The sequence below is a fragment of the Pezoporus flaviventris genome, unplaced genomic scaffold (assembly GCF_033815535.1).
Source record: "Pezoporus flaviventris isolate CSIRO_AGI_PZ_B2104156 unplaced genomic scaffold, CSIRO_AGI_Pfla_v1 ptg000080l, whole genome shotgun sequence".
Taxonomy (NCBI): domain Eukaryota; kingdom Metazoa; phylum Chordata; class Aves; order Psittaciformes; family Psittacidae; genus Pezoporus; species Pezoporus flaviventris.
The window spans coordinates 1,751,759-1,763,470 of NW_026892628.1; the positions used below are offsets into that span (position 1 = coordinate 1,751,759).

General features: G+C 58.4%; 1 protein-coding gene across 1 annotated transcript; it reads right to left on the reverse strand.

Annotated features, from left to right (window-relative positions):
* Window positions 1-649: 649 nt before the first annotated feature.
* On the reverse strand, window positions 650-8,854 carry WDR18 (WD repeat domain 18). Its single transcript, XM_061474585.1, has 10 exons — window positions 8,607-8,854; window positions 6,856-6,966; window positions 5,786-5,919; window positions 5,470-5,611; window positions 4,795-4,938; window positions 4,565-4,629; window positions 4,325-4,449; window positions 1,729-1,895; window positions 1,024-1,092; window positions 650-801 (listed from the first exon to the last, which is right to left on the reverse strand). Exons 1-10 carry the CDS (start codon window positions 8,814-8,816, stop codon window positions 670-672), a joined length of 1,299 nt encoding a protein of 432 aa, XP_061330569.1. The 5' UTR covers window positions 8,817-8,854; the 3' UTR covers window positions 650-669.
* Window positions 8,855-11,712: the final 2,858 nt, after the last annotated feature.

The following is an 11,712-nucleotide window of genomic DNA, read 5'->3' on the forward strand; positions in this document are numbered from 1 at the left end:
CCCTCCCCTGCTGCCATGCTCATGACAATACAAAAGGCCGAGTCCCCCACCAGAACACCCCAATCCCAAAGTAGCTGGATCCAAATATATATAAATCGTCACGTTACGAGATTGGAAATAGCACCCGTGGCCCAAAACCACCCCCTGCACCCTGGGGCAGAGTCCTGGTCCCCCTGTCCGTGTCTCCCCCCCCCGGCTCCAGGAGCAGGAGCTGCTCAGGACCTGCTGTCATGAGAGTGGAACCCAGTGGGTCCTGGCTGTGAGGGGTGCAGCGATGCCAAGCAGCATTCCCAAGGGTGGCAGGGGTGGAAGGGGTCTCCAAACTCCAATCTCAAACCGTTGTTTAGGAGAAAGCCCCCGCTTCCGTCTGCACCGCAGGGTCAAGTAACAAAAAGAACAGGAAAGGGCCAGGGAAGAGACAGGGAAAAGAGCAGGAGCCGCCTCCTGAGCCCCACGTCGGAGCCGGTGCCGCTCCTCCCGCAGCCCCATGGATGCTCCGAGCCTGCCCGCAGCACCGAATCGGGGCTGACAACGATCCCTGCGTTATCCCCACAGCACCGGGTGAGTGCCAGGCCCAGCTCCGTGCATGGTGTGGGGCAGGCTGGGGCTGGGAGAGGCAGAGTAAAAGTGGGGGGCGAGGAAGGGGGGAGCAGGGCAGCGGCAGCCGCTTCATTTAGCGGGTTTGGTGATGATGCGGGCCGAGAAGTCGAAGAGGTTCTTGTTGATCTTCCGGAGGGTGCTCACCTCCTCCTCCAGCTCACTCACCTGGATCGTCAGGTGCTCCTGGTCCCCCACCAGGTTCTGCCACAGGGAAACACGACAGGGAAGCATCAGGCACCCGGCAAGCGGATGCTGCGCGTCCCCAACCCTTCGGGTCGCTCCCAACTCCATCTCCTCCCTCCTGCTGTCCCCAGTGAACTCCAGGGCTCGTTCCTCCCGTCCCCAACCTGCACAGGGCCCCAGGAGCTGGTTCAGCTGTGGAGGACCCCCAAGAGGTCTGCACCATCTCAGAGCAGCTCTCACCTTTTCCCTCGTGGAGTACATCTGTGAGTAGGTTCTCCTGGCCTTCTCTAGGTAGCTCTCTCCAGACTCCTGCAGGGACCAGACACGAGGGACTGAGACAGGCGACCCAGATCCTCTCCCAGTGCTCCCAGGTAGGGTTCCCTGCTGGAGCAGCCAAAGAACCCCCTCGCCTTCCCCCCAGCCCCATGGGACAAAGCAGAAAGAGAGCAGGGTATGGCCAAGCCTGCAAACAGCACCCGACACAGAGCTCATCCATCAGCCGGGGCAGGACTGACCCTCACCGGGGGACAGACACTGATAGGGAAGAGAAGCTCTGGGGGCACCAACAGGCACCTGGTGAGCACCAATAGTGCAGGACCCCCCTGCCTGGGGATGGCCATGCCTGGAGCGAGGGCCCCATGGTGATGGGACAGCAGAGCCAGGCCGGGCTGTGGCACGAGGCTGGCAGGACAAACGACTGCAGCAGCCAGGAGGGATTGTGGAGCACGGGGAAGAAGGGGAGGAAGAGGTTGTGCCACGCTGGAGAAGGGAGCGGGCAGGGCTCAGCTCCTCTGCTTTCAGTGACAGCACTTGGGGGGGTGATGGCAACGTAGGGGAGATCAGAAGAGGCTGGGGATCAGCACGGAGCAGCCACCGCTGCTGTGCCTGCAGGAGAGGGTTTGCAGCCTCCAGCACTGCGTCCACCCCATCCCCTCCTCCCAGTACCTGCTGGTGGAGGCCCAGGCGCAGCGTCAGCCCCTCGCTGCCCTGCTCGTCGCTGCTCTCGGTGCCGTGGAGGTGCCTGCTGAACTTGGGCAGGGGTGTGCTGGGCTTCCCGTCGGGGCTGAGCATGTTGGCGGGGGCCAGCACGATGAAGGCGTTCGTAACCGGACCTGCGATGGGACAAGAGGAGGGCACGGGTCAGGTTTCCCCCCCCTCTGGGTTTGCCTCGGGGGCCCTGAGAAGAGAGAACGACCCAGGCCGGGCTCCCAGCTCCCTCCCTGGGAAGGGGCAGAGCCCCTCAGCCCGCTGCAGCTCGGGGAGGAGCAGGAGGCCCCGTCCATCCCCTATAGACCCAGGCACCCCTCAGCGCCTGGCTCCTGCACTGATCTGTCACACACTCTCCTTTGGCAGAGCCACTGAGCATCTTCATCGCTGCTCTTACCCACACAGGCTCTCTCCTCCTTCTGCTGGAGGACTCCCACCACTGCCCCCCATACCCAAACCCTGCCCGGGTCAGACACAGCAACAGCCCTGCTCTGGTGTGCGAGCACCACGCTGAAGCCCTGCCCATCCATCTCCCCCCCGGGCTGCACTCAACAGCGTGAAGGGGAAGGTTAAAGGGACCCAGATGCACCTAAGAGGGGGCAGGTGCCTGCCCAGTGGCAGTGGGAATGGTGCAGGATAAGAGAGGGAGCCAGGGGAGGCAGGAAGCTGCCTGATGCTTTCAGTCTCTGCAGAGGAGATGGACCAAAGCACCTCCGATGCAGACAAGGGCTCCCTCTCCATCATCTCCCCATCCGGCTAGCCCAGAGCCTGCCCCAAAGCCCACCCCTCCCTGAATCCCACTGGAAAACCAAAGGCTCTGCCAGCACTCCCATCCTGGTCCCCAAGCTGCTCTTTGCCAACACTTTGCTGTAACAAACCCATTGTTTTCCTCTTGCTCCCTGCCCAAAGACAAGACAATTGCTGGTTCTTCACAAGCACCCAGCAGCGAGTCACCGCTGGCAGCACAACGGGAAAGGAAGGGACAGGACAGGCAAAGAGCAGGACCCTCACAAGACCCCCCCCCGGCCACTCGCAGCCCCAGTGCAAACACAAGTCCCACCCAAGCACCCCTTGTCCCAGTGCACCAGCAGCCAACGTGGGCACAGGGACTGGGCTCAACAGGGAGGACACAAATAATCCATCTTCCAACTGGTATCCCTGGGCCAGGAGGGATCTGCTGGAGCAGCCCTGGGCCAGGGGAAGCACGAAGGAGCTCGGGGATGGTCTGTACCACACGGTGTTTGCAGAGGGAAGGATGGAGCTCATGCGACAGAAAGGAACTGGGGTCTGAGGCAAGGGGGCTTTGGGGCAGTGCTGGGAATAGAACCAGCCACACTGGTGACTGGGAGCAGCCCTGCCTTGCCCAGCACAGAGCTCATTATCTGAGAGCAGCAGCCCATCTGAGCCCATCTGCCTGCCCATGCCCTGCTTCCCCCACCAAGGACGGGCAAACCTTGCAGGGAAAGCTCCCTGCATGTCTCCTGCTGCACAGTCACACTCCTCAAGCCCGGAGCCACGCTCCAACCCTTCTGATCTACCTGCAGCACCACCAAGGGGAGGGCCATGCTTCCCGAGCACACCAGGCTGGAGGCTGCAGGAGCAGCAGGAGAGCTCCTGTCAGCATTGCCTTGGGGAATGCACTAGGGGGGCAGCAGGGAGGAGCTTGTGCCCATCTGCACTCCCCTGCAGCCTTGGGGCAGGGGGGGGGTTAATGCCTGATGCTCTGGTGACTCACACAGCTCAGATCCTCTTGGCTTTCACCCCCCCAGTGCCAGTTGAGCAAGGCTGGATGGGCACTGCAGTAGGTCCCCATTAGAAGCAGCCCTTGGCAGCAAAAGGCAAGGAGGGAGCCTGGCTTCCAGAGCCTGCCCTGCGGCAGCAGCTTGCCCACCTCTGCCCCCAGGAACAGGGTCCCATTGCCACCCCTGGCACCTTCTGGGAGGGCTGAGGCAGTGCCCAGAGAGCAATGAGCCAGCCCCACCAGAAAGAGCAGTGTAAAGGGACTGCAGACCACCGTGAGCACGTAAGAAACCCTCTGTTAGCAGCAGAAGGGCTAAATCCTAACTCAGCCACTGCTAAGAGGCACCTAATTGCTAATCTGAGCTTGCAAAGGTTTGCTTGGGTGCTTTATTGGAGCCACTGCCTTGCAATCCCAGACAACAGCTTATATCAGATTCACTTCAGGCCCAATGAGCTCATGGGTGCTCCTTGCTGGGGTCACAGAGACAGTTTCTTCTCCAGACACATTCCACCCCCTCTCAGCCTCCCCAGGCCTCTGGGTGCGTGTGGGGCAACCGCTCCCTTTGGAAAACAAGGAGGAAGATCCTGGGTGTCCTCAGTGACAGGGTGAAACCTATGAGTCACTCCCTGACAGTGCCCAGCGGGGCTGTCAAGAGACATAGGCAAGGTCAACCATTGCTCCAGACAGCTGAGGTGTCCCTCTGCTTCCTCTGCCCTTCCTGGAGGCGTGCAGTAATGCCTCGAGCGCCCAGGGCGGTGTGAGAGCAGCAGTGGCTGAGGAGGGAAGGATCCTGGTTGATAAGGGCATGCCTACCTTTGTGATTCATCGTCTTCAGGCACTGCTTGCTCTGGATGTCCCACAGCCGGACTGTTTCGTCGTGCGAGCCGGAAAGCAGGAGGCTGCCATCCGTGGACACCGACAGGCACGTCACCTGGTTCCTGGAATGGGGAACAGGGTGTTTCAGCTCAGGATGACCCCTGGACCGCCCAGAAAGTGCCCAGGTGGGCAGACAGGGGCAAGGAGGTGCTGGGCAAGTAATGGCTGGTCCCTCACCTGTGCCCTTTGAAGACCTTCCCGTTCTCCCGCTCCGTCTGGAAGGTCCGGTCTCTCTGGACCGGCTGCAGAAACGAAGGAAGGAGGGAAGGAGGAGAAGAGCTTAAACAGGGGAAGCCAGCAGGTTCCTCACTGTGTCTGGAGGGGGCAGAGGACACGCAGGGGAACCCAGGCCCCGGAGAGGGAGGTGACAGTGGCTCAGGGTGCGGAGAGCAGCAGCGAGCACTCACCCAGGCACAGAGGTCAACCTGGAAGATGGATCCGTCCATGCCACCGCAGAACATGTGGTACTCGGAGAGATCAAGAGTCACAGCCATGATGCCCACGTCGAAGAGGACAGAAAGCAGGAGCTCCCCAGATGAGACTTCCCAGAGCTGGAGCGAGAGGGTACAGGAGAATTAGGGGCTTAAACACCGGAAGAACAAGCGGCTGTCCAGCAGCTGCACGTAGAGCATCCCGTCCTTGCTGCCGCTGAGGGAAACAGAGCCCACGACCAGGCTCCTTGTGACCATGGGACAAGTTTCCCAGGCGGCTCCAAACCCATCCCATGCCCATCCTGCCCCCCAGGGCAGAGCCCTCCTGCAGGACAGGAGGAGCGAGCTCCAGGCTGCTCTGCTCTTTCCCCTTCCAGACTAAAGGACATGAGGGAGGGAATGAGAGGAGCTGGTCCCAAGGTTCCCCAGGAGAAGAGGGACTGCAAAGGGCCAGCTCGAGGGCAGGTGCAGAGGAACTAACTGCTGGTGTTTGGAGAGGCAAAGCCCATTAGGTCTGGCAGCTCTGAGTCATCACAGAGACAGCCAAGACATTCAGCTACCGCAACCCTGCAGCCCAGCAGAAACTGCTTTAACCCTGTAGGGCCCGTGTTCCTCTGGGACTCTGCTGGGTGGGACAGAGCTGAGCCTCACCTTCGCCGTCTGGTCCAGGGAGGCTGTGGCAGCTCGTGCCAAGGGGCCTCCAAAGCCACAGCACAAGTCTGTGATGGGGAGGCTGTGTCGGGACCACACGTGGCGTGGGTCAGGGATCTGGGAGGGCTCTGCCTGCAGCACGCTGTGGGGAGAACAGAGAGGCTTTACCAACAGCTCAGGCACAGGGGCTTCCAGCTGATTCCACCCCCAGGAAGCGGTGGCTGATCTCTTTTCAAACACTCCTCACCCAGATGCTCTCTGTCCCCCAAATGAATGAGCTTGGATGAGCTGAGACCTCCTCACAGGCCACCGTTACCTGTAAAGGTTCCACACCAGGGCCAGACAGTCCTTAGCCCCTGAGAGAAAGTGGCTGCTGTCATCTGTAAAGCAGAGGCATGTGAGGTCCTGGTAGTGGCGGTTCAGGATGGCCAGGAGGTTCCCGTTGGAGACCTGCAGCAAAGGGAAGGGCAGGAGAACATCAACGAAGGCGCACTGAGGCGCATGGAATAACGCAGCGTCCTGCCCTGATGGCTGCGGGTGCAGCTTCATCGGAACCCGGTGTAACCCCCATGTAATTACAGCACTAATTAAGAGCAGGAGGACAGTGACCAGAGCCCAGCAGCCTCTGCAGACACCCAGCTCACAAGTCACACGTCCAGCCAGCTAAAGCAGTGCTGAAGGATAACTTGGTGTTGAGCTTCGAGGGAGCGACCTCAGCAGCATAGGAAGAAGGAAGGGAAAGGGAAAGGGAAAAGAAGAAGGGAAAGGGAAAGGGAAAAGAAGAAGGGAAAGGGAAAGGGAAAAGAAGAAGGGAAAGGGAAAGGGAAAAGAAGAAGGGAAAGGGAAAGGGAAAAGAAGAAGGGAAAGGGAAAGGGAAAAGAAGAAGGGAACGGGAAAGGGAAAAGAAGAAGGGAACGGGAAAGGGAAAAGAAGAAGGGAACGGGAAAGGGAAAAGAAGAAGGGAACGGGAAAGGGAAAAGAAGAAGGGAACGGGAAAGGGAAAAGAAGAAGGGAACGGGAAAGGGAAAAGAAGAAGGGAACGGGAAAAGAAGAAGGGAACGGGAAAAGAAGAAGGGAACGGGAAAAGAAGAAGGGAACGGGAAAAGAAGGGAAGAACAGGCCCCAAAGAACAGACCTCAACCTCACCCAGCGCTTCCCACCAGAGTTTCTTGCCCCCTGCTTTGCCAACCTGCCCCACGAGCTGCACACCCATGGAAGCCGCTGGCCCCTGGGGCACCGTGGAGCCCACAGCACAGCTGCCATGTCCAGGGCCCAGCAAAGCCCCACTGCAGGGCCCAGAGCAGGTGGGTTTACTGAGCTCGGATGGCACAGGGGCAGCTGTGAAGCGGTCAGGATGTGACCCCATCCCTCGTGCCAGCCCCTCACCTCCCACAGGTAGATGCTCTCAGCAACCCCGACCAAGATGTAGAGCCCATTGGGAGAGGCTGTCAGGCAGGTCACCGGCCCGGGGCAGATGATCTTCTGCTGGAGCTGGTCCTGGGGGCAGAACGAACACAGCGGCCATTCAGTATGTGGGGGGAGATGGGGGGCTCAGGGGTGTCACTGGGGGGGAGCTCTGTGGAAACAGGGATGCTGGTGATGGAGGTCTCTGTGGAGCGAGGAGGATAAGGGGAAAGGGGCCCTCACCACAGAGGTGGGGGTCTCCAGCGATGGGGTACCTGACCCTGTGGACCAAGGCTCTCTATGGGGAAAGGGGGGAGGAAGCAGGACCCCCACCACCGAGATGGGGGTCTCCATGAAGTTGGTGCAGCAGGGAATGGAACTGCCCATGGGGACCAAGGCTCTCTATGGGGAAAGGGGCCATGCAGGCAGGGGTCTCCATGGGGGAGAGGGATCCCCACCACTGAGATGGGGGTCTCCATGAAGGGGGTGCCACAGAGAACAGAACTGCCCATGGGGACCAAGGCTCTCTATGGGGAAAGGGGGAAAGAAGCAGGACCCCCACCACAGAGATGGGGGTCTCCATGAAGGAGGTGCTGAGGGGGACAGGACTGCCCATGGGGACCAAGGTTCTCTATGGGGAAAGGGAGGAGGAAGCAGGACCCCCACCACAGAGATGGGAGTCCCTATGAAGTTGGTGCTGCAGAGAATGGAACTGCCCATGGGGACCAAGGCTCTCTATGGGGAAAGCGGGGGGAACGGGACCCCCACCACCGAGATGGGGGTCTCCATGAAGGAGGTGCCATGGGGGACAGAACTGCCCATGGGGACCAAGGCTCTCAACGGGGAAAGGGGCCATGCGGGCAGGGGTCTCCATGGGGGAGAGGGACCCCCACCACAGAGATAGGGATCTCCAGCAAGGGGGTACCTGACCCTGTGGACCAAGTCTCTCTATGGGGAAAATGGGGGGAACGGGACCCCCACCACCGAGATGGGGGTCACCATGGAGGAGGTGCCACAGAGAATGGAACTGCCCATGGGGACCAAGGCTCTCTATGGGGAAAGGGGAGACACCCTATGGGCACCCCATGAGGACTCCATGACGGAGGTGCCACAGAGAATGGAACTGCCCATGGGGACCAAGGCTCTCTATGGGGAAAGGGGAGACACCCTATGGGCACCCCATGAGGACTCCATGACGGAGGTGCCACAGAGAATGGAACTGCCCATGGGGACCAAGGCTCTCAACAGGGAAAGGGGCCACGCAGGCAGTGGTCTCCATGGGGGAGAGGGATCCCCACCACTGAGATGGGGGTCTCCACGAAGGAGGTGCTGACGGGGACAGGACTGCCCATGGGGACCAAGGCTCTTTATGGGGAAAGCGGGGGGAACATGACCCCCACCACCGAGATGGGGGTCCCTATGAAGTTGGTGCTGCAGAGAATGGAACTGCCCATGGGGACCAAGGCTCTCAACGGGGAAAGGGGCCATGCAGGCAGGGGTCTCCATGGGGGAGAGGGACCCCCACCACCGAGATGGGTGCCTCCACGAAGGAGGTGCCATGGGGGACAGGACTCCCCATGGGGACCAAGTCTCTCTATGGGGAGCGGGACCCCCACCACAGACAAGGGGAGGGGTCTCAAGGGAAGGGATCCCCGGCTCCATCCCCACAGCCGCAGTGGGTGGTGGCGGTGGCGGGGGGTCCCTCCGGAGCGGAGGCCTCTCGGGGCCGGTACCTTCCTCTGCAGCTCCCAGACGTTGATGTAGCTCTTGCCGAGCTGCGCTCCCAGGAGGTGCTCCCCGCCCAGCAGCGCCAGCCCCCGGGGGCCGCTGTTGCCTCCGCGGTAGCCGGGCAGCGCCGAGCCCGAGTGCAGCTCCCAGGCCGAGCAGTTGCACAGCGGCCCCGCCGCGTCCGTCACCAGCGCCACCTCCATGGGCGCCGCCATCTTCGCGGTCCGCCAGGCACAGAGAGAAGCGCGGCGGACGCCTAGAGCGCCGCCCCGCCCGCTGTCTCCGCCAATCAAAGGCGGCGGCGTGGGGCGGGGCCAAGACAGCCCTGGCAGCCCATTGGGTCACGCTGTAGGGGTGCCCTATAGGGACAGCCCATAGAGGAGACCTCGAGATCCTATGGGCATCCTGTAAAGGACCCCGTAACCCTAGGGACACCCTATAAGGGCCCCATGGACACCCTATGGGCACCCCATGAGGACTCCGTGACATTCTATAGGTATTCCATAGGGATCCCATAGACACCCCAAGCCCTATGGACATCCTATAAGGGCCCCATGGACACCCTCTGGGCACCCATGGGGACCCCGTGGTACTCTTACAGGTATTCCATAGAGATCCTATAGACACCCCAAGCCCTATGGACCCCAAATGTGGACCTCATGAACACCTCACAGCCCTATGGACACGCTGTAAAGGACCCCATAACCCTATGGACACCCTATAAGGGCCCCATGGACACCCTATGTGCACCCCATGAGGACCCCGTGACATTCTGTATGTATTACACAGGGATCCCAGAGACACCCCAAGCCCTATGGACGCCCTGTGTGGACCTCATGGACACCCCACAGCCCTATGGACACTCTGTAAAGGACCCCATAACCCTACGGACACCCTATAAGCGCCCCATGGACACCCTATGTGAACCCCATGAGGACTCCGTGACATTCTATAGGTATTCCATAGGGATCCCATAGACACCCCAAGCCCTATGGAAACCCTGTGTGGACCTCCTCGACACCTCACAGCCCTATGGACACACTGTAAAGGACCCCATAACCCTATGGACACCCTATAAGGGCCCCATGGACACCCCATGGGGACCCCGTGGCACTCTTACAGGTATTCTGTAGAGATCCCATAGACACCCCAAGCCTTATGGACGCCCTGTGTGGAGCTCATGGACACCTCGTAGCCCTGTGAACACCCTGCAAAGGATCCAATAACCCTATGGGCACCCCATGGAAACCCCATGGACACCCTATGGGCACCCCATGGGAACCCCATGGCACTCTTACAGGTATTCCATAGAGATCCCATAGACACCCCAAGCCCTATGGACACCCAATGTGGACCTCATGAACACCTCACAGCCCTATGGACACACTGCAAAGGATCCCGTAACCCTATAGGCACCCCATAGGGACCCTATGAACACCCTATGTGCACCCCATGAGGACCCCATGACATTCTGTATGTATTCCACAGGGATCCCATAGACACCCCAAGCCCTATGGACGCCCTGTGTGGACCTCATGGACACCCCACAGCCCTATGGACACGCTGTAAAGGACCCCATAACCCTATAGGTACCCCATAGTGACCCCATAAACACCCTATGGGCACCCCATGAGGACTCCGTGACATTCTATAGGTATTCCATAGGGATCCCATAGACACCCCAAGCCCTGTGGACACTCAATGTGGACCTCATGGACACCCCACAGCGCTATGGACACTCTGTAAAGGACCCCATAACCCTACGGACACCCCATAAGGGCCCCATGGACACCCTATGGGCACCCCATGAGGACTCCGTGACATTCTATAGGTATTCCATAGGGATCCCATAGACACCCCCAAGCCCTATGGACGCCCTGTGTGGACCTCATGGACACCCCACAGCCCTATGGACACCTTGTAAAGGATCCCATAACCCTATAGGCACTCCATAGTGACCCCATGGACACCCTATGGGCACCCCATGAGGATCCTGTGACACCCTGTATGTATTCCATAGAGATTCCATAGACACCCCAAGCCCGATGGACACCCTGTGAAGGACCCTGTAACCCCATGGGCACCCCATAGAGACCCCATGAGGACCCCACAACACTCTATAGGTATTCCATACGGACCCCATGGACACCCCCAAGCCCTATGGACACCCTGTAAAGGACCCTGTAACTCTATAGGCAGCCCATAGGGACCCCATGAGGACCCCATAGTCCCATGCCCATCCTATAGGGACCCTCTAGGCACTCCAGAGGGACCCCATGGCCACTTCCCAGCCCCATGGCCACCCTATGGCTCCTTAAGCACCCCCATAGGGCGGGTGGGGGGGGGGGGCACCCCCAGGACACAACCCCCAACACACCACACTTTATATATTTTTTTTCCTTTTTTTTTAATATTTCATCAACTTTACAGGGTTACAATTGTCTTAAATATTCTGACGTTTAAATACAATCTGTATAATAATGTTATTATAAAATGTAAACTTTCAGTGGTTTTTCTTTTATTTTCTCTTTTTTTTCATCTTTTTTTTTTATTATTATTTTTCCTTTCTCTTTTTTTTTAATTTTTTTTTTAATTTTATTTTTATTTTTTTATTAATTAAATCATCAAAAGTTTCAATACCTGAATGGCTGCAAAACTGAAATCTTTCACCGGCGGCCCCGGGTGCGCGCGAGGCCGCCGCTCGCAGAGGTAGAATGTGGTTTTTATTCCTATTTTTTGTCCTTTTTTTTTTGTCTTTTTTTGTTGTTTTTTTTTTTTTTTCTCTCCGTTTTTCATTCTTCTGTCTATTTTTACCTGAGTTAAGATGCGCTCGCTGGGTCGAGGCGGCTGCAGCTGGGTCCGTTCCTATTGAGTTTTTGCTTTTCTAAACCCCAGAGAAACTGATTTAGGCTTCTTTTTTTTATTATTATTCTTCTCTTTTTAAACTGATATGTAAAAAAAAAAAAACAAAAAATCCAGTGGGAGGTAATATATTCCCAAAAAAAAAAACCTCAAAAAACAAGGGGAAGGAAAAAGGGGGGGCGTGAAAATCATGAAAAATAAAGAAACCAACCCAAAACGGTGACTGTACAAAGGAAAAAGTCACTGAAG